The sequence below is a fragment of the Alosa pseudoharengus genome, unplaced genomic scaffold, assembly GCF_046254945.1.
Source record: "Alosa pseudoharengus isolate Yale_2024_CS ecotype anadromous, Long Island Sound unplaced genomic scaffold, YU_APseudo_1.1 YU_APseudo_1.1_scf_1, whole genome shotgun sequence".
Classification (NCBI taxonomy): Eukaryota; Metazoa; Chordata; class Actinopteri; order Clupeiformes; family Clupeidae; genus Alosa; species Alosa pseudoharengus.
Genome location: NW_027468564.1, coordinates 23411416 through 23433182, shown reverse-complemented (window position 1 = coordinate 23433182; position 21767 = coordinate 23411416). Strand labels below are relative to the sequence as shown.

The following is a 21767-nucleotide window of genomic DNA, read 5'->3' as shown; positions in this document are numbered from 1 at the left end:
ATGTAAGCCTACAACAGCCTTAATTTCGAGTAGACTAAAGGCTATGTGAACCCATGTCTACACTGGGCTGTTACTGCATGATAACTTGCGAACTTGACAGGTGCGATGTCCTGGGATTCGGACGTGCTCAAAAAGGGGAAAAAAACGTCAGGCTATTAGCCTGAATCTAGACGCGCCCCATCAGGCTATATTATTTGACAGCTTTCAGGGGTCATGAGGAGCAATATGAGAGAGAAATTTGGTGATCACCGATCGTTGTTTTGGGAGCCCGTAAAGCATTGCAAAGGGAATATATTTGCGTTGCATCTTAGTGTCAATTCAAAGACCTGTCATTTCCATTCATTTGGATTAGATTTGCCCGTTTCTATGCTGTTTTCATGGACACCAAGAATCCATTTCGTTCGTTCGTAAATAACGCTGTTTGTTGCTTCTATCCACGTTAGGCTATCTCCAGTGGTTCAGTTTAACTTGCGCAGACGCACACTCACATTAAATGAGTGCTCAGGATTTCAGGATTTGTAACCTTGGGATTCTTGTATTAATCTCAATCTCTCTCTCTCTCTCTCTCTGTCTCTGTCTCCCATTTTATCTTCCTCTGCTGCCTGGTATCTTTCTCTGTGTATGTACTGTATTGTGCCTAGGCAGTATAGTCAGGCCTCAACTATTTGGTTCTTAGTCATGTTACTTGTTTCTGCTGTTGTCTTGTCCATACATTGTTCAGGACATGTTATTTTCCTGTTGGCTGTAGGTGCCGAATCCAAAAATGGAGTACAAGAAGAACTGTGACACGCTCTATAAAAAAAGACTCACTGAACGATGCCAAGCAAACTGTGTAAGTGTTCTCTATCATATTATTTTACTATCGGGACACCACTGTTATCCCTTCCATAGTCAACAGAAATATTATCTTTGAGGAAAATGAATAGTATGGTTGAGTTTAGGTTAACCAAGTTATAATAGAAAGCAATGTTTTAATGTTACACAAACCATTCAGTGTGTGTACTGTATGTTGAAGTTCTAGAGTGTTGGTGAGCATTTAAATAGTCTGTGGCACAAAATTGTTGAGTTTCTGCACAGCAGACAATGTGACTTAAGTTAAGGCACTAAACGAAAAATAAACACGTACACTGTTTGTACAAGATGGAGCTTAGGAAGAGCGTGTGTGTGTGAATGAGAGAAAATTAGACGTGTTTCATCTTGCAGTGATGCCATAATTCATGATGTTCTCAGTCTCATGGACATTGTCTTCTTCCTCTTTCACCCCTTCTGTTCCTCAGTAGCCCAAACAACCAGGCGCTCAAGGCTGGAGGCCGATACAGTGACGACTGTTACTCTAACATCCAGAAAGCTGAAACACAATATGCTTTCGATAATGATGACAAGTCAGACCCAGGTTATAAAGGTTGGTGTGTTTTTTTATTTTCTTTGGGGGGTTTTGTTTTTAGATTTTACTACATGTTGTGTTCCTCTAAAAAGTATTAATGTTTTGTTTTTTCGTTACTGCCCATTTTGTTGTTGTTGTTGTTGATAGTTTCCACCCGCCAGCTGTAAGTAAATTGAGGTCATAATCATTCCCTGTACGTGTTTCTCTCCAAGGTCCCACCCAATGGTGCACGTGGAAAGTGACGGCCGTTGTGTTCATCGCCCTCACTGCGCTGCTACTGGTCACCGTCTTTATCATAGGAGGGATCTGGCTCAGAGGTCAGTCCCTATTTATTTATTGATTTATTTTTGTTTCTCTGTTTGACTGGCACAGAGGTCAGTCCCTCCCTCTTTCTGTCCTCAGTGGCCATATGGGTTTTACTATATCTCAGTGTCTTATCCACACTTATAGACACAGTTATACTGCAGGCTTATCCACACATTAATGAGCTCAGTGCCAATCCTTTACCAGTAATAATCATTTATTATCTTTGGCAAAGTATCGCCAAAGCAACCAGATGAACTGGAATTTGGTTGTGGCTGGTGTGGGGGAAATGTTTTGGGGTGTTATTGTGATGTGTTGCTGTTGCGGTCTCTGGTATTGACATATCTTATAGTCCATCTTAAATATAAAGGGAGGTGGGTCTGGTATGCCTGACACCTGTGTTGAGATTTCTGTTATTCAACACAATACTGACAACACCAGTGAATTGCTCACAAAGGAACCATTGTTGTTGTTGCTGTTGAGTACTGTTAAGTTATGACATTAAGGTATGATGGATGCAGTGCACTGTGTGAGGCTATATAGGATGCATGTGACAATGACCGGTTTGCCAGCTGTATGTCCAGATGATAGACATTCATGGAATTTAGAATATTTTCAAATATCAGTTTTATGGGGCCTCTAGGAAAGAAACAAATCAACACATACCATAGAGACACCTGTGGGGTATACTACGAAGCACGTTAGACATATCTAGCTATGTAGACATATCAAGGCTTGACAAAGCCTTGACTCAGGGGTATATGTTAAGTGATACTACGATAGCAGTTATGTGATATATTTGTCAAACTAGGCTTTCAGCTCAGATCTGTGCGCGTTCTCGGTGTTGAGGTGATGTTGGCCAATCGTGAAATGTAGAGACGCACAAGACCGCCTATATTTAAAAAAACAATTACTTCCGGATTTATGAGCGATATAGGGTAATCTACACTGCGGTCATTTTTAGTGTCTAGCCTATAACATGAAATAAATCAATTGTCATCAGTTGTTGTATGGTATGCACGTCCATAGTGGGATATTTGCACGCACAGCACTATTACAGCGCATTCGAGATCCAAAATGTTAGTAGAGGCGAAGCTCCACCTACAAGATATATGACAGAATCCTACACGTGAGATAACTTCGTTTTTAAGACAATTGATTAGTCAGTGGGCGGTGAGCTATAACTTAACAAATAACCTCCTCCCGACCAAGTTTGGTTGACAGCATAAGATACCATGGTGATATAGCGACACTAAAACAGATCCACTTTCGTGTCACAGCATACCCTGGCTTTGAGCGCAACATACCTCGCTAACCCACTAATCGAGATTCATAGTATACCCCACTAGATAGAGATAGAGACATTGTTTTATCTCTCTTCCTGTGTGTGTGTGTGTGTGTGTGTGTGTGCACATGGATTTATTGAAATGGGAAATATGGTGATGCATTGCCAGCATTGCTTCTTCCACTCCATCAGCAATATTCTCTCCTTCCTTTTCCTTTTCCACAGACTCTGACGTCCTGGCAGTCTCCCAGGAAACATCCATGGAGCGAAACAAACAGAGACAACAAGAGGAGGAGCTGAAGAGAAAAGAGAGAGAACGAGAGATCAGGGAAGAGGAGGAGAAGAAGAGAATGGAGAGAGAACAAGAGATCAGGGCAGAGGAGGAAAAGAAGAAGATGGAGTTAGAGAAGGAAATACGTCAGGAGGAGGAGGAGAAAAGACAGGCGCTAGAGAGGTTGTTGGGAGAGAGGGAGAGGAGGCTGGAGGAGGTGAGGGCTCAGTGTAACAGCGGTCAGATGGTCAGCAGCTGCTCTACTGGACTCTCAGTTCTGCTCTCAGTGCTGCTGGTGAACTACCTGTTGGATTACTGACATCTCCTTCCTCAGTGCTGCTGGGTAAACTATACCTGTTGGATTACTGAACTGTCCTCAGTGCCTGCTTGATTTCTGACTGTGATATTCTCTTGATAAATGAAACATTCCAGTTCCGTACCACATACCACCCAGGTTAGAGTCTGGGTCGGGTCATTTCCCGATCCCACCCCATCACTCTCCCTCCCACTTGCTTCCAGTGTCTTCACTATCCTATCTGAGTAAAAGGCCAAAAAGCCCAAAAATATACTTTAAAAAAAGCTTGTTATTGTGTTTTACAGGCAAACATGTGTGTCAGTTAAATTACTGACTTTTTTGTAAATTATCTAATAGATTAATGACTTGTTTGTACAGATATGTTGATCGAATCTTACTTGTTAGTTAAAGTCATTGCACCCATTGTGTGAACTTGTGATTCAGTTACATGCTAATCCCTTTGTTATCCATTTTGTCTCCTTTTCCTAACGTTTGCCATGTGCATGTGAATAATGTGAATAAATGTGATGATTTTGAACACCCCCAGTCCCATGTTTCTAATTTCCATTCCTGAGGGTGTCCATCCTTTGATTTCTTCACTCTTTTCATTTCCACACTTTCCACCTTCTGCGTCTGGTTGTGATTCAGGACCATTACCGTCATTTTGTCATCTTTTCCTTACATGTGGTATGTACTTGTGTGTTACATGTTCCTTACACGACTAAATTAATACATGTGATCATAATGATTTTGAAAACCTCCCAATCCCATATTTCTAATTTCCATTCCTGAGCGTCTTTACTTTGATTTCTTCACTCTTTTCATTTCCATACTTTTCACCTTCTGCCCCCTACTGGTAATCAGTAGTCATGACTGAGCTAAACTCCCCGTAGAGCTGAGAGTGGAGTCATTGTCTTCTGGCACCATTGCACCATATCTATCAGATGATTTGTATCTGATTTAAATAATGAATAAAAATGAAAGTTAAAAAAATGAAATTAAAGTCTAGTCAAGTCAAATTTATTCATATAGTACAGTTTATACACAGAGGTCATTAAATGTGCTTTACATATACAAAAGCAAACAGGAATAGCTAATACAAGCATAGAGCAATAGTCAAAGAATAGCTAAAATAGTAAAGAATAAAAAATAACACACACAAGGAAAAGCATAAAAGGGCAATGGTTTAGAAGTGTTTTAAAAGTAATAATTAAAATACATAAAAAAACACATAGAATGATTACTCAGTGATACTAGTCAAGCACCCAGTGAACAGCAGCACTCTGGAGATTCTTAAAAAATAATAAATAATAAAATGATCATTGACAGGGTTTGACAAAACAAAACAAACAAATAAATTGTTTACAGCTACAAACCTAGAGTTGAATGTGGTGATGGTATGTAGGTCTAGTGTTACATTGACAGTATTAGTCACTTTTTGAGTTTGGAGTTTTGAATGCTCTGCATTTTCAAGCTTTGTGTAGGTCAAAGATTGTTAATCTGATTTTGAAATGATGAGCCGATACAAAGCCTAAGGCCATCATTACCATCTCACAGTCACACAAGCCTACATACCTTTGGGTGTCAGGAAGCCCACAGATCTTGTTTGTAGTTCCCCATTTCTTTGACCAGAAATGTATGAATCGAAACTTAATAAAGATATATAATCAACAACACAGTCTGAATCAGTAAGTTTGAGACACAGACCTGGGAAAGGTAAGAGGATACTCTTACCTTTCCTTTAGGTAATATTCCAGGTTGTATTAGTGCTGTTGAGTCTGCTTTTAAATAAGTTTTTTTTTTTTTTTTGAAAACAATTATTATTATTATTGTTGTTGTTTATTGTTGATGGTCCCTAAATGTGATTCAGAATATAAACTGTCAATTTGGGAGGAGTTGTTGGTCACTATTTTATGAAGATCTAACAGAGTTGTCCACATGTTCATGTAAGCAGTGTTGAAAACTTGAAACACACATGTTCCATCAAATTAATGTTTCTGTTGTTTTTTGAAAATGTCTTAGATCATTAAGTATAACGTTTTGTCATCTGCCTAATTGAATGGATGGAGTTTTCCCAATTGATTTCTCTTTCTCAATCTGACCAGTATGTGGAGAGATCACAATTATACTGATAGTATAAACAGTTCAAACATTATCTGTAGTTTACAAAATAAGATATAAAAAGAGACTCTACATTGGGAAAGTAAGTTGTGCATTTTCCATGGGTATGTGTGATTATATACATAATGGAGTCATGTAAAAAAGCAATTTTCATGAAAAAATGTAGGACTACAAAAAAGATGTACAAATTATTAAATGATGTATGTTTACTCCATGATATGACAGTTTCCATTTTACACAGAGTGAATTCTGATACCTGTTACGCTTGCAACACACTCTGGTAACCGGAAGAACCAGATTACTGAGAGGTTGATTATGTGGCAATCACCAATTCAAAGTGCACGTACAGTAATATTGTTTTCTTGAACATCTCCTCTTTGATAGATCTAAAGGTTAACATGAACAGCAACATGCAAAATGGATGGTGTGGTGAGTTTTCCTCATATTTTATTTTGACTGTGAACGCAGTCCAAAATATCTAGACCATGGAGTCTATAATTCAAATGAGTAAATTGAATTACTGTAAATAATTCACCAACCAATCACCATGTTGATATTTTACAATGTAATGTTGTTTTTCTATACCAGGATTTATCAAAAAGCTATGGACAAAAGAAGTATTTTTTGTTGTTCTTTTCATCTTTGGCATCTTCTTCATCCTCGTCATTACCGGATGGATCAAGTTCAGTGGTACGTTATTCCTTTTGAGCGGCTCGACAGAGCAACAGGGATGATCATGAATAGTAGCATAGCAACATGAACGGGCAATGCTCGTCATGGGGAAGGTTACAGTAGAGGCTCAAAGCAAATATGCGTGCCCTGACTGTGAACAATACTGTACAGTTTTTCACAATTGCTAAAACACTAAACTCCATCCTCTGAACCAAATTTGCCTGAACTCACGTCTTGAATCAATCACCCTTTTGGCAATACCTTTAACAGTTTACATATTAAACACAATTTGCAGATCTCATATACTCTTTTTTGCAAAACTCTTAACACATTCTCATGCAATAAAACACATTTTGCATTGTGATGCACTTGTGATGCATAATGGAAACCACAAGTGGCAAAAGATAAACACAAATAGAGCACAGATGCCGTACACTCAACACAACTTCTCAAACTTGATCACACTTTCAAATGATGTTACATAAGCAATATAAGCTAGTTCAGAGGGTTGCTGAACAGTGCAGGTGCATATCAACAATGGACAGAAAGGATGTAGGTTTGGTCTGACTTTTACTGAGAAGATTATTAGGGCCCGAGCACCGAAGGGCGCAAGGCCCTATTGTTTTTGTAAGGATTATTATTTTTCACTATTATTATTATTATTATTAGGGCCCGAGCACCGAAGGGCGCAAGGCCCTATTGTTTTTGTAAGGATTATTATTATTATTATTATTATTGTTATTCCACTTTTTTGCTTTCCTGTTTTTGAGGTGGTTAACATGGTCGAAACCTATTGAAATTTGGCACACACGTCAGGTATCATGCATCGCAGTTAGGTACAAGAGCTTGACCCCGGGCGTGGCCCAGGGACTCGCTAGCGCCCCCTTAGGTGACTGATCCCGTGGTTGGCAAATATTTTGAGGTGGTTAACATAGTCGAAAACGCATGAAATTTAGCACACACATCAAGTGGTACAGTGAATAGACAGGGATAAAAGCTTGGCACCGGGCGTTGCCCAGGAACTCCATAGCGCCCCCTTACGTCACAGTGACTTGTGGTTGGCATATAGTTTTAGATACACACACCAAATTTGATGGGTGTGTGTAACTCCCAAAAACAATCAACTTTTGTATTAACATGCCATTAGCCACGCCCACAGGAAGTGAGGTAATTGAGATTTTGTGCGTTGTGGGCATGATCAATTTTAACATACTCCTCCTAGACGGTTGATCCGATTCATGTCAAAGTTGGTATACATGACGCTGAGATGTTCCTGATCATAAATTGTGCAGCCTTTTTTTGATATGTTGTAATTTGACGAAATGGCGAAATTATTAATTTTAATACCATTCCACATGAACAATAAATGTGTCATCATTCACCATGCATGGCTTGAAATGTTTTAAATTTCACAGGTCATTAAAGACCATGTTAATGATAATATTCACATGCCCATAATGCATGTTTGGCATAGCGCCACCACCTGGCAACAGAAAGAATGACAATTATACTGATTTCACATGATCAATTTGAACATACTCCTCCTAGACGGTTTGTCAGATTCATTTGAAATTTGGCAAACATTATGCCAAGATGTCGCTGATGTTAAATTGTGAAGGGATTTTTGAATGTTGTAATATATTTGATATGATTTTAATATCTCACCACATAAACAGGAAATGTGTCATAAATCACAGTGCATTGAATGAATGGTCTGAAACTTTTCAGGTTAATAGATATCATGATTATGATGATATCCAGACACCCAATGGGCCTGCCTGGCATAGCGCCACCACCTGGCCAAGCAAGATATGTGCCAGAAATGGAAAATGCCTTAAGTGATTGATCTGAAACTTTATAAAATATTGGATAGCATTATTGTGATGATATTCACAAGCGTAATTCACAGGCCTAGCATAGCGCCACCATCTGGCCAAGCAGGAAATGTGCCAGAAATGCTCAATGCTTTGAATAAATGGTCTGAAACTTCTCAGGTTAATAGATATTATGATTATGATGATATCCAGACACCCAATGGGCCTGTCTGCCATAGCGCCACCACCTGGTCAAGCAGGAAATGTGCCAGAAATGGACAATGCCTTAAGTGATTGATCTGAAAGTTTATTAAATATTGGATATCATTATTGTGATGATATTCACATGCGTAATTCACAGGCCTAGCATAGCGCCACCATCTGGCCAAGCAGATAGTGTGCCAGAAATGCTCAATGCTTTGAATAAATGGTCTGAAACTTCTCAGGTTAATAGATATTATGATTATGATGATATCCAGACACCCAATGGGCCTGCCTGGCATAGCGCCACCACCTGGTCAAGCAGGATATGTGCCAGAAAATAAAATACGAAAACAAATAGCACACGCATAAAATATGTACATTTCACAGATGCACCACGTCGGTGCTTTGTTGGATTCCGACATGTCACGGGTTGCGGCCCGCAGGTGCTCGGGCCCGCCATTGCCGCTTGCGGCTATATTTATTATTGTTATTCCACTTTTTTGCTTTCCTGTTTTTGAGGTGGTTAACATGGTCGAAAACTCTTGAAATTTGGCACACACGTCAGGTGTCACGCATCGCAGTTAAGTACAAGAGCTTGACCCTGGGCGTGGCCCAGGGACTCGCTAGCGCCCCCTTAGGTGACTGATCCCGTGGTTGGCAAATATTTTGAGGTGGTTAACATAATCGAAAAGTCTTGAAATTTGACACAAACATCAGGTGTCACACAAAGCAGCTAGGTAAAAAAGCTTGGCCCCGGGTATGGCCCAGAGACTCGCTAGCGCCCCCTTATGTCACTGTGACTTGTGGTTGCCATATAGTTTTAGATACACACACCAAATTTTGGGGGTGTATGTAACTCCCAAAAACAAATAACTTTTGTATTAACATGCCATTAGCCACGCCCACAGGAAGTGAGGTAATTGAGAATTGGTGCGTTGTGAACATGATCAATTTCAACGTACTCCTCCTAGACGGTTGATCCGATTCATGTCAAAGTTGGTATACATGACGTCGAGATGTTCCTGATTCTAAATTGTGAAGCCTTTTTTTGATATGTTGTAATTTGACAAAATGGCGAAATTGTTAATTTTAATACCGTTCCACACAAACAATAAATGTGTCATAATTCACCATGCATGGCTTGAAATGTTTTACATTTCACAGGTCATTAAAGACCATGTTAATGATAATATTCACATGCCCAATTCATGTTTGGCATAGCGCCACCAACTGGCAACAGAAAGAATGGCAATTATGCTGATTTTACATGATCAATTTGAACATACTCCTCCTAGACGGTTTGTCAGATTCATTTGAAATTTGGCAAACATTATGCCAAGATGTCGCTGATGTTAAATTGTGAACGGATTTTTGAATGTAGTAATATATTTGATATGATTTTAATATCTCACCACATAAACAGGAAATGTGTCACAAATCACAGTGCATTGAATGAATGGTCTGAAACTTCTCAGGTTAATAGATATCATGATTATGATGATATCCAGACACCCAATGGGCCTGCCTGGCATAGCGCCACCACCTGGCCAAGCAGGAAATGTGCCAGAAATGGAAAATGCCTTAAGTGATTGATCTGAAACTTTATAAAATATTGGATATCATTATTGTGATGATATTCACATGTGTAATTCACAGGCCTAGCATAGCGCCACCCTCTGGCCAAGCAGGAAATGAGCCAGAAATGCTCTATGCTTTGAATAAATGGTCTGAAACTTCTCAGGTTAATAGATATTATGATTATGATGATATCCAGACACCCAATGGGCCTGCCTGGCATAGCGCCACCACCTGGTCAAGCAGGAAATGTGCTAGAAATGGACAATGCCTTAAGTGATTGATCTGAAAGTGTACAAACATTTTGGATATCATTATTGTGATGATATTCACATGTGTAATTTCAATGCCTAACATAGCGCCACCATCTGGCCAACCAAAAAGTGTATCAGAAATGTTCTTTGCTTAAAATGAATGGTCTGAAATTTCTCAGTTTAATATATATTATGATTATGATGACACCCAATGGGCCTGCCTTGCATTACGCCCCCACCTGGCCAAGCGAGTAAATGTGGCAGAAAATAAAATACAAAAGCAAATAGCCCACGCATCAAATATGTACATTTCACACACGCACCACATCGGTGCTTTGTTGGATTCCGACATGTCACGGGTTGCGGCCCGCAGGTGCTCGGGCCCGCCATTGCCGCTTGCGGCTATATTTTCTTCTTGTGTTCAGTTACAGTTTTTCTCGATCGCTTTGATGCTTGTGTCAACTTTAAAATCACGTTTTCAAAACAGTTGACACCCATGTCTGAACATAAGCAGTCTGCCAAAATGACACATTGTGCTTGCAAAAAGTTGTTACTCCCTTTTGCTATGTCTGTTCCATTTTCTGGAAAAAGGAAAATGGACATGTAAGACCTACAGTAAGCTACTAGACAAGAGAAATTCCATTGAACTACAACTTTTTTCATCAAAATAGACCTACAGTAAACACCTTTTGTACTGTTTTCTTCACCAAATAGGCAATACAGTACTTTTTCTAAATATGCCTTAGATCCATACTTGCAAATAGAAACACAAAACAGATATGGCATCACTTATGGATAATGAATGATTGCTGATTGAAGAATTGTGAAAAGGAATTTCACACAGGTGTATCAGAGATTCAGACTTGTGCAAGGAATCTCTACCACCTGTGAAAATATGTTTTCCTTTTGTTTAGCACGAGGAAATCAATAGAGTTTGGGGTCTTTGAATGACATATATGTTATCTGTTTTGCAAAAGGGTGTGAGAAATGTGTGAACCCAATGAAAACATGTGAACACATTCACAAGAGATGACTTCTGCTGTGTAGTATGAACGATGTATGAACAACAATTTATCAAACCATTAATCTGATCTAATCCAATCTAATGCAATGTTTATATTTGTCCCTATTTCTCACAGACTGCAAGAGTGATTCTTCAGGATTAGAGATGAGGATTAGAGAGGAAGAGAAGAAGAAAGCCTTGGAGAGAGAGAAACAACTACGAGAGGAAGCTCATAAAAACCTCACTAAGACCATACAAGACATGGCAGCTGAGGCAGAGAAGAATATAGCAGACTGCAAGAGAGAGTCTGCAGCAAGAGAGATGAAGATTAGAGAGGAAGAGGAGAAGAAGGCCTTGGAGAGAGAGAAACAACTCAAAGAGCAGTCTGAGAAAAACCTAAAGGCAACAGTAGAACAGATGAACGAAGAAAGAGCGAATATGTTGAGGGAGGTAAGAGAAGAGGAGGAACAAAAGAGACTCGACCTTGAAAAGAAGATCAGAGAAGAGGAAGAACGAAAGAGACTCGACCTTGAAAAGAAGATCAGAGAAGAGGAAGAACGAAAGAGACTCGACCTTGAAAAGAAGATCAGAGAAGAGGAAGAACGAAAGAGACTCGACCTTGAAAAGAAGATCAGAGATGATGAGGCAAAGAAGAGACAGGATTTACAGAAGGAAGTAGACAGACTACAAAAGGAGATACAAAAGTTAAAGGACAGCATGCCTCATTGTAACACGGGTCACATGACTACAACTATGCCCACTGCACTTGGAATCTGTCTGGCATCATTTTTTGTCATTGCTCAATTGATAAGAGTCTAAGTTATTTGTTTTGTTTTCATTTGATTTTGAATAATTTCTTTTTTTTTATCTCATTTGTAAAACGTGTTGAATGGTCATAGTGCTAGAAAGGTGCTTTATAAAGTTACCTTGCCTTAGCTAGGGTCTACAGATACAATTACATGAACCTATAGGTGTATTCAAGGTTGTGTTACACCTGCGTTCTTGTCTTCCTCTAGAAATACAGCACACTTACTTTTTTAGAAGTGCACATTATTATTGAGGACAATTATAGTGTTGTCGTTGTTTTTATTTAGTCACTATTATATTTCACTATTGTATTTATTTCTGTGTTATCAATGTTGCATTGGTGGTAGTTAGGTGTCACTGGTGAAAGATAATGGTATCTTATTCCTCTCCTCTGTCCTCTCTGTTCTCTATCTGGTTGAACAACAACAACAACAAACAACATAAATGTATGCAATTTATAAAGATTTTCTTTGTTGTATCTTTATGTTGTAATACACCTGTGAGATTTCTGACTGTACCATTTCTTTAATATGCATTAAAACATATACTTAAAACATGTATGTATGTACATATTTTTTTTTCCTTTACTGTATGCCAGACAAACTACAATTATGGAACAATGAGAGTATAATCGTCTGGCAACAGTAATTTACATGTAAAAAAGAGATCACTCACTCCAGATCACTTCTTCCCTCTTTTAGCTGGTATGGGAAAGTGTTGGTTTGAGGTTGAGGTTGTAGTGGAACTCCCTGATCCCCTAGTGGGCAAAAGTTCATTGTCCTCTGCCACTTATTGCTTTCTGTGCCAAAAACATTTTATTTACCTACCTCCAGCCTACAGCTGAACTACAGCTTTTACAGTATGTGGGTATATCTATATCAATGAAGACAAAATCAGCTGAGCCAATAGAAAGATGGCCTACTTTCTGCATTTCCAAAGGGAAATTGCAGTGCTACAGCAATCATTAACATAAATCACACATACACTGTCAAAAAAAATACTAAATCTAGAATTGATCATATTACTGTACATCTCTGTCCAGTTACGTTTAACAGTGCCATGTCAATCCTGCAATTCTGCATCAGAGTAATACTGAACAATAAATAAATGAATAAATACAATTCAAATATAAAGATAAAATAACTGTGTTTGATCAAACAAACAAACACAAAACTTCAGTAACATTATTAATGCAACTGTAACAGCTAGAGTCCCAGAGTTGAATGACTTGTATTGTATTTTACAGAATGTCAGGAGTCACTTTGTGTGAGAGATTGAGTTTCAAGTTATCTTCATTTTCAAAAATTTGTGAGGGTTCACATGATTTTGGTAGGCTGGCCCCGCCCACCGAATATCTCATTTTCATTTCATCATGCCTGGCCAGTGGCTACTGTCAAAGTGGAAACAGTGACAAGAGGGAATGACATTTGTTTCAAAATCAAAAGTAACTTTGGCAAAATATAACATTTCCAGAGTAACCAGAGTGGAAACAGTGACCAGAGTCGAAACAGTGACCAGAGAGGAAACAGTGACCAGAGAGGATGACATTTGTTTCAAAATGAACACACAGCTAAGCTAGCTGGCATCCATTATACTAGCATGTTAACAGGTGGCTGTCAGATAGATGAGCATATATTTTTGGGTTACAAAACCTGGATTTTTAGATTTAATCATCTCGCAAATTTTTACAAAATATAAGGACACAAACCCTGAACTTACAGAAACGTTAATACAGAAATACTGTCCAGCCTTGTGCATATGGCCGAATTACAGCTGTGGCAATATCCTTTATATAATATAAATAAAATACAATATCCTCCACTCTCACTATTTCTTAGTATCCTCCACCTACTATCTAATATCCACCCACTCGTGTCATATTTCTTAGTTGTTCCCCCTACTGTCTATCCACACCATGTGCTGTTTCTTTAAGGAAACAATTTCGGTTTCAGTGTGAAGATATCTAAGCTGTAAAATCCTTTATAACAACTTCTTGCAGACACACAAAGTTCACTATGAAACAGGTTTCATCCAGTACAGGTCCTGGGTTGAAAATATCTCAATGTGAGTACCTTTTATTATTGTTTAGGGTAGGTGTATATGGTTTGACGGTGGAATGAAAATAATGCATAAACAAATGTTCTAAACAAAAGTGTATAGGCTTGTACAGAATATTGTTCATGTAGACTTATCTTAATATCTTGAATGATTGAATATTGTGCTGAATCGCTGTCTATGTTCTTTTCAGTGGAACTGTAATTAGGGCCCGAGCACCGAAGGGCGCAAGGCCCTATTGTTTTTGTAAGGATTATTATTATTATTACGAGTGTTTTAACTTTGTCTCAGAGCGTTTTCCTTTTTTGAGGTGGTTAACATGGGTGAAAAGTCTTGAAATTTGGCACACACATCAGGTGTCACGCAAAGCAGTTAGGCACAAGAGCTTGGCCCCGGGCGTGGCCCAGGGACTCAATAGCGCCCCCTTAGGTGACTGATGCAGTGGTTGGCACATACTTTCAGCTAGACACATCAAATTTGGTAGGTGTGTGTATCTTCCCAAGATGAACAACTTTCGTATGTACAATGCATTAGCCACGCCCAACAGGAAGTGAGGTATTTGGGATTTTGTGCGGACTAAAATGGGATGAATTGTGATGCTAAAAGAGGTGCTTCCCATCAGTGAAAACGCATGAAATTTGGCACACACATCAAGAGGTACCATGAACAGGGCATGAAATTGGCACCCGCCCACACGCCAAATGCGGGTAACTTTTGTGTTTGGCGGGTAAAACTGTCAATCTACCTGCCACGTTGGCGGGTAGCCAATAAGACAACACTGAGCAAGGAGATGCACTGTCTGGATTGCCGTAGGAAATGTACTCTTTACTCCGCTACATTTTCAATTGCCTTTCGTTACGAGAACAAGTTTATTATTGGAGAAAGTAGGCTATCTCAAGGGAGAAAAGAGCACCTCTCCCCCGGTACACAACGGCGTGGGAGAAAAGAAACAGGGCTTCAGAAAGCATTGCTACGTTTCCCCGCGATTATAAAAGTGATGGCTGGCCTATGTAGCCTACTACACAGAAGTAGATGTTCTATATAGCTAACAACTCAGTTAACGCAATGACGTCCTGCCAGTTGCTGCATCTTCTGGTGAGGCTGCCAGAGTGCCAACGAGACTAGAGGTATGGCATGACACGGAAACTTCCACATATATTCATTTCTGGCCAACATCGTTCAACAGTCACATTGGACAAGGAAAGTAGGCCTACAACTTAATTTACAAGCAAAGCAAATGCACTGGAAATCGAGCATACAAGTTAGAAAAAGCCTAGCATTCATTTATGTAGCCTCAATGTTGCAGGACATGACATGAGACGGTCGGCTGAGAAAACAGATAGCCTGCTCTGTCGCTCTACCCGAGTGGATATGCCTAGGCTATTATAGCCTAAATATAGGTCTACCCATAATATAGCCATTGTTTTTAGGTTACAAAGTATATTAAATAAAATATATTTGAATTGGGCTATGTTTGACTATATGATTAGCCTACAGAGGAGGAGAAAAGCAAATAGGCATAAAGGATACGTTTGTATCCCTTTAAAGGTCCATCAAAAATATAAAAATGTAGGCCTACAAAAAAGTAACTTGTTAGGCCTACTTGAGTAATTTATTAACAAAGTACTTTTTTACTTTTACTTGAATACTGTAATGTGTATTATGTACAAGTTCAAGAACCATTCTTATGCATTTTCTGAGCCGTTCACCTTTATTTTGGGCACAAAATAATTTTGGCTGGTAAAAAACCACTGTGGCAGGTGGATTTCAAAATTCACCTGCCACAGTGGCTGGTGGCCAAAAAAGTTAACTTCAGGCCCTGACCATGAATACACAGGGGAAAAGCCTTGGCACTGGACTTGGCCCAGGAACTCCATAGCGCCCCCTTATGTCACTGTGACTTGTGGTTGGCATATAGTTTTAGATACACACACCAAATTTGGTGGGTGTATGTAACTCCCAAAAACTATCAACTTTTGTATTAACATGCCATTAGCCACGCCCACAGGAAGTGAGGTAATTGGGATTTTGTGCGTTGTGGACATGATCAATTTTAACGTACTCCTCCTAGACGGTTGATCCGATTCATGTCAAAGTTGGTATACATGACGCCGAGATGTTCCTGATTATAAATTGTGAAGCTTTTTTTGATATGTTGTAATTTGACGAAATGGCGAAATTATTAATTTTAATACCCTTCCACATAAACAATAAATGTGTCATAATTCACCATGCATGGCTTGAAATGTTTTATATTTCACAGGTCATTGAAGACCATGTTAATAATGATATTCACATGCCCATAATGCATGTTTGGCATAGCGCCACCAACTGGCAACAGCAAGAATTACAATTACAATGATGTCACATGATAAATTTTAACATACTGCTCCTAGACGGTTTGTCAGATTCATGTGAAATTTGGCAAACATTATGCCAAGATGTCGCTGATGTTAAATTGCGAAGGGATTTTTGATATGTCGTAATATGTCATAATTTTAATATCTCACCATACAAACAGGAAATGTGTCATAAAGTCACAGTGCATTAAATGAATGGCCTGAAACTTCTCAGGTTAAAAGATATTATGATTATGATGATATTCAGACACCCAATGGGTCTGCCTGGCACAGCGCCACCACCTGGCCAAGTAGGAAATGTGCCAGAAATGGACAATGCCTTAACTGATTAATTTGAAACTTCATAAAATATTGGATATTATTGTGATGATATTCACATGTGTAATTCACATGCCTAGAATAGCGCCACCATCTGGCCAAGCAGGAAATGTGCCAGAAATGCTCTATGCTTTGAATAAATGGTCTGAAACTTCTCAGGTTAATAGATATTATGATTATGATGATATCCAGACACCCAATGGGCCTGCCTGGCATAGCGCCACCACCTGGTCAAGCAGGAAATGTAGCCAGAAATGGACAATGCCTTAAGTGATTAATCTGAAATTTTAAGCAGAGTGCGGGCATTCCATTCCTTTGCAAGCAGGAAATGTGCCAGAAATGGACAATGCCTTAAGTGATTGATCTGAAATAGTATAGAGTCTTTATTGTCCCATAGGGATATTCTTTTTCACACATGTCTTTGTTACATTTCCATGCAGGATGTACACAGCCTCATACATATAGCATATAACATATAACACATAACATAACACCCCCCCCCAGTTCCCTCCCTCCTCAACACCATACAAGCAAAAAGGTGGACAGTGCAGACAACATAAAACACAAAAGAATAGGGGGAATGGGTTATTGTCACAGGAGTTTGTTTAGTGCAGTGATTGCTGAGGGTATAAAACTTTTCTTAAAGTGTGCTTTTTTCCAGTCCAGGACTCTGTATCTGCGGCCAGATGGGAGTAGGGTGAAGAAACGGTTCAGGGGATGGTCAGGGCTACTTACTATGGTGCGTGCAAGGCGTGTGGTGGCTGTGTCATTTGCATCAGTGAGGCTGGGGGTGGGAAGCTGTATTATCTTGGATGCTAAGTGTGAGATTTTAATGAGTTTGTTCTTGCTGGTGACATTTAGTATGGTGAAGAAACAGGGGGAGCAGTAGAGTAGAAGGGGTTGGATGATGCTTTTGTAGAGTAGCAGAAGGAGATGGGGGGCAACATACAGTGATCTTAGTTTGCGTATTGCATACAGTCTCTGTTGTGCACGTTTCTGTGTAATGGTGACATGTTCATTGAAGTTAAGCTTATTGTCAATGGTGAGACCAAGATATTTGAAAGTGCTGACCTGTGCAACTGGTTGGCCATGTATGGTGATGTGAGTGAGTCCAGGGGGTGATTTTGATGCATGAATGACCAGTTCTTTTGTCTTGTCAATTTTGAGTTGGAGGTAGTTATCAGAGCACCACAGTGCAAAATCTGTGATGGACTGGTGGTAAGCTGTGATGGAACTGTTGTCTGTAAGTAGTCCTACTATCCTACTACTGTGTCATCTGCATATTTGTAGTAAGTGGTGTTGGGTAGTGAACTCTGGCAATTTTACAAACATTTGGGATATCATTATTGTGATGCAAGGCCGTAGTCATGATGTCAACATTGGGGGGGACCAAATCTGTGGTGGGGTTTGAGGGACCCCCAAACAGAATTTCAATACATTTCCTACCATGCAAAACTATTATTAAAAATCACAAACAAGTCGTTAGTTAGGTCAGTCAATTAGGTTATTCCAAACTTTTGACGGACATAGGCATGGCATGGATGGATTATGAACCCCTGGACACAGATGCCCCCCCCCCCCCCCGGTGAGTTTTGTGAAAAGAGAAGGGTGGAGAAGAAGCAACTTCACTGGTCCATCCCTGGACCCGTGACTCCATTTGTGTTCAAAATGTATACTTTAAAAGAAATTACAAACTAGAGTATATTATGATAACCTCTATATTACACAGAATGTGGTTCTTTAATTATTACTTACACCTGAAGATTTTTTTAAACTAAGGCTTAGACTCATAGGTTTGGAGCCTAATAAGATTTTGTCTTTTAGATTTTATTATGCTGGCGGCTAATCACACAATTTTAACGTAGTTTGAAAGGGACAGGATTCAGGAATAGGCTACTAAGACAGGCCCCTCTTCTGTCTCACTCACCTCATGTTACCCCTGTATGCATTAAAGACTGCCTTCTGACAGAAATGACGTTATGTGCCAACATGTCGAAACACTAGGCCTACTAGGCCTACAGCCTTTAATTGGTGAATGGAGGTGCAAATTCCTTTCTTTGGTTATTGTCCGCGATTCACATTAACTGTAGGCTATCACGTATTGTAAACGTCGCCACATTTGATCACGTTTTGCCTGCATGGATGCGCGATTGAATGCGCATCTAAATAATATGCAAGATGCATCATTTCTAAGAGGCCTATACACGGTAATTTCTGGCATTACTACTAGCATATGAATGCATTATTTATGTTGAAAGACGTGAAAGAAATGACACAGGCTTGCACAAATTCATCATTTAAAATAAAACGTTTCACTTTCGCTATCATTGCGAGAATAGGCTACAATATGGAAAATGTTCCCTTTCAGTCTGTTTGAGTCCAAACATGTATGGGATTTTCTTAGCCTGTGCTACACCTTTCCCAGAAGTTTTGTGAAAATTGTACCGGTAGCTTTTGCAATTTTGTTGACAGCCCTACCTCACCACAGTAGGGTGCAGTAAATGGAAGCTTTTAATAGCGCACGCCAATAACGAAAAACGGAAAATCACCAGGACAAACCACTCAGGGGTGTAGGCTACTCTGGAACCATAGGTCACTAATTTGTGCGTTATTTACGTTTGATTACATTTCAGATACGTGTTGGTTACCTAGTATAGCGCTTTATTCTTTCTTTATTTTTCTATGTCCAAATATTGGGGGGGACATTTTGGTCATATTTGAATATTGGGGGGGACACGTCCCCCTCAATGTCTATGGTGACTACGGCCCTGTTGTGATGATATTCACATGTGTAATTTCCATGCCTACTGTAACATAGCGCCACCATCTGGCCAACCAAAACGTGTTTAAGAAATGTTCTTTGCTTAAAATGAATGGTCTGAAATTTCTCAGGTTAACATATATTATGATTATGATGACACCCAATGGGCCTGCCTTGCATTGCGCCCCCACATGGCCAAGCAAGTAAATGTGGCAGAAAATAAAATACACAAACACATAGCACACGCATCAAATATGTACATTTCACAGACGCACCACGTCGGTGCTTTGTTGGATTCCGACATGTCACGGGTTGCGGCCCGCAGGTGCTCGGGCCCGCCATTGCCGCTTGCGGCTATATTTGGGTTATTGTTATTTGATTGATCTTTACTCAGTCAAAACTAACACAACTGCACATTTATTTATATTACTGGAAATACACAATTAAATAACATGACTTATTAATGTCTTCAAAAATAGATTCATAGCGTTTTGGAAAAGAGCTCTTCAAATGTTCTGAACAAAAGTGTATAGGCTTGTACAGAATATTGTTCATGTAGACTTATCTTAATATCTTGAATGATTGAATATGGTCCTTGTGCTGATTCCCTGCCTATGCAATATCTAATAAGACTTTAAACAAGCTTTATGAAATCTAGCAGATTTCCATTTCTTGTTGGTGAGTAAAAAATCTCAGAAATAGATAAGAGTGTTGAGATTTGTCGTGTAATTATAGCAACCCATATGTTGAAGCCTGTTCTCATACCTAAATCAGGCCCTGCTCTGCTGAGGTCAGTGCTGTGTGTCTTTGGCAGTTTATCCAATAGCAATAGAGGCAAAGGACTGACTCCGGGGCCCTTATTCACAAAGCATTTTATCTTCCTCCTAAATCGCTCTCAAAGATTTTAGCTAGGAGTTTTCTCTTAAAAGTTATTCACAAAGCCTCTCAGACCTACTCTCTTAGCAGGGGCGTCACTAGACCTTATTCACTGGGGCACGTGATTTAGTAAAAGTCTCCAGTGCCCCAGTAAAATTCTAGCGCTGCTCTCGCTGGAAACGGCATTCATGAGCGCATCTCCGCGCCTGCTTTTAGTCATGACTCGAGCCTGTCACTTACCAGCCAATAAAAATAAAAAAGGAAAAAAAGAAAGGGGCCATAATAGCCAATCAGAAAACTTCTGTAGTCGGGTAAGATTGAACGCAACAACCAATGAAAATCGTTCACATGATTCTTCCGAGTGTTTCGTTGTATTGTGGAAACTGCTGGAGCTCATCACATCACTTTGAGCGCAGAGTAAGTCGTCCCCTGTTTTAATGTTACAACAAATTCACAGCTTGTTTGACAGAAAAAATGACAAGTTGATCGCTGTTAGAGAATGTTGCCCACATAATTAGCATCTGTTTTTCAATGCTTTACCAGCTTGTGCTCTCTCCCTCACACACACTCACACCATGCGTAGGCTGCATGCACACATGCGGAGAATTAATAATGATTTACGTATAGCCTACTGTAGAGAGTCCTGTAAAAGTAGCGTATACTGTTTGTGAAGCTGTCCTACTGTAAAACTAAACATAGCCTTCTGATAAACTATTCAGAGATGGACATTAGAAAATTCTTCCTGAACAGAGGCAGAAGGAGAGGAATAGTGAGGAGAGATGAGGAGGATGAGGGAGGTATGATAATTGCCCACATTAACGGTAACATTAACATTTATGTTGGTAGCCAGTGCTGTGATTTGATCTATGGTTTAATTAATGGCAAACTTAAATAAGTTTGCTGCATTTGCAAATGTAGCCTATAATAATCTACACAGAATCAGAGTAGGCTACTCTGATTCTGTGCAGATTAGGCTACATTTGGAAATTATCACCAAAAGTCAGTATGAAGGCTTTAGTAGGCTATTTAAGCTACAAAGAACTGCAGTATTGCCAGGATGACTATAGGACCCTTGCCTGGGAGGGAAATATATCTCAATTTTGACAAAAAATAAGCTTCCCTTGTGTTAGTAGGAAAGCCTATTAAATTCATGCAGTGAGTTTAGGCCTACTTATGCCTATGTGTTTGAATGTTGCTGGATAGTGGCTGCTACAACAATTGAGGGAGAGTGCTGGTCCTACAGTATGACAGTGACAATAATGATTTTGAAGCTTGTAGCCTACCCGTAGGCTAGCCATTTATTTCATATTGCGCGCGCATTTTTTTAAATAATTTTTTTATGTAGGCTATTGGGAGTTGGGGGCCTGTGCCCCAGCAAAGCTCTAGATCTAGAATCGCCCCTGTCTCTT

The 21767-nt window shown here is 39.5% G+C and overlaps 2 protein-coding genes across 3 annotated transcripts; both read left to right on the top strand.

The window, feature by feature from the left end:
• The first annotated feature begins 105 nt into the window (after positions 1 to 105).
• LOC143117470 (uncharacterized) lies at positions 106 to 4081 on the top strand. The gene is made up of 5 exons (XM_076279220.1): positions 106 to 146; positions 749 to 832; positions 1281 to 1402; positions 1597 to 1701; positions 3198 to 4081. The coding sequence occupies exons 1-5, from the start codon at positions 106 to 108 to the stop codon at positions 3560 to 3562; spliced, it is 717 nt and encodes a 238-aa protein (XP_076135335.1). The 3' UTR covers positions 3563 to 4081.
• Positions 4082 to 4220: 139 nt separating this feature from the next.
• Positions 4221 to 12534, top strand: LOC143123599 (uncharacterized). Of its 2 annotated transcripts, none has more exons than XM_076285005.1 (4): positions 4221 to 5254; positions 6044 to 6088; positions 6248 to 6349; positions 11318 to 12534. In XM_076285005.1, exons 2-4 carry the CDS (start codon positions 6058 to 6060, stop codon positions 11998 to 12000), a joined length of 816 nt encoding a protein of 271 aa, XP_076141120.1. In that variant the 5' UTR covers positions 4221 to 5254; positions 6044 to 6057; the 3' UTR covers positions 12001 to 12534. The 2 variants fall into 2 exon arrangements, with proteins under 2 accessions (XP_076141120.1, XP_076141121.1); XM_076285006.1 differs by lacking the exon at positions 4221 to 5254 and adding an exon at positions 5325 to 5484.
• Positions 12535 to 21767: the final 9233 nt, after the last annotated feature.

What these genes read in the sequence shown, in the direction of transcription:
- LOC143117470 (XM_076279220.1), top strand. Translation starts at nt 106, where the DNA reads ATGTCCTGGGATTCGGACGTGCTCAAAAAGGGGAAAAAAAC. An exon ending in CTCAAAAAGGGGAAAAAAAC is followed by an intron (nt 147 to 748) that starts GTCAGGCTATTA and finishes TGTTGGCTGTAG; the next exon opens with GTGCCGAATCCAAAAATGGA. An exon ending in GTCAGACCCAGGTTATAAAG is followed by an intron (nt 1,403 to 1,596) that starts GTTGGTGTGTTT and finishes TTTCTCTCCAAG; the next exon opens with GTCCCACCCAATGGTGCACG.
- LOC143123599 (XM_076285005.1), top strand. Translation starts at nt 6,058, where the DNA reads ATGAACAGCAACATGCAAAATGGATGGTGTG. An exon ending in CATGCAAAATGGATGGTGTG is followed by an intron (nt 6,089 to 6,247) that starts GTGAGTTTTCCT and finishes TTTCTATACCAG; the next exon opens with GATTTATCAAAAAGCTATGG. An exon ending in CGGATGGATCAAGTTCAGTG is followed by an intron (nt 6,350 to 11,317) that starts GTACGTTATTCC and finishes TATTTCTCACAG; the next exon opens with ACTGCAAGAGTGATTCTTCA.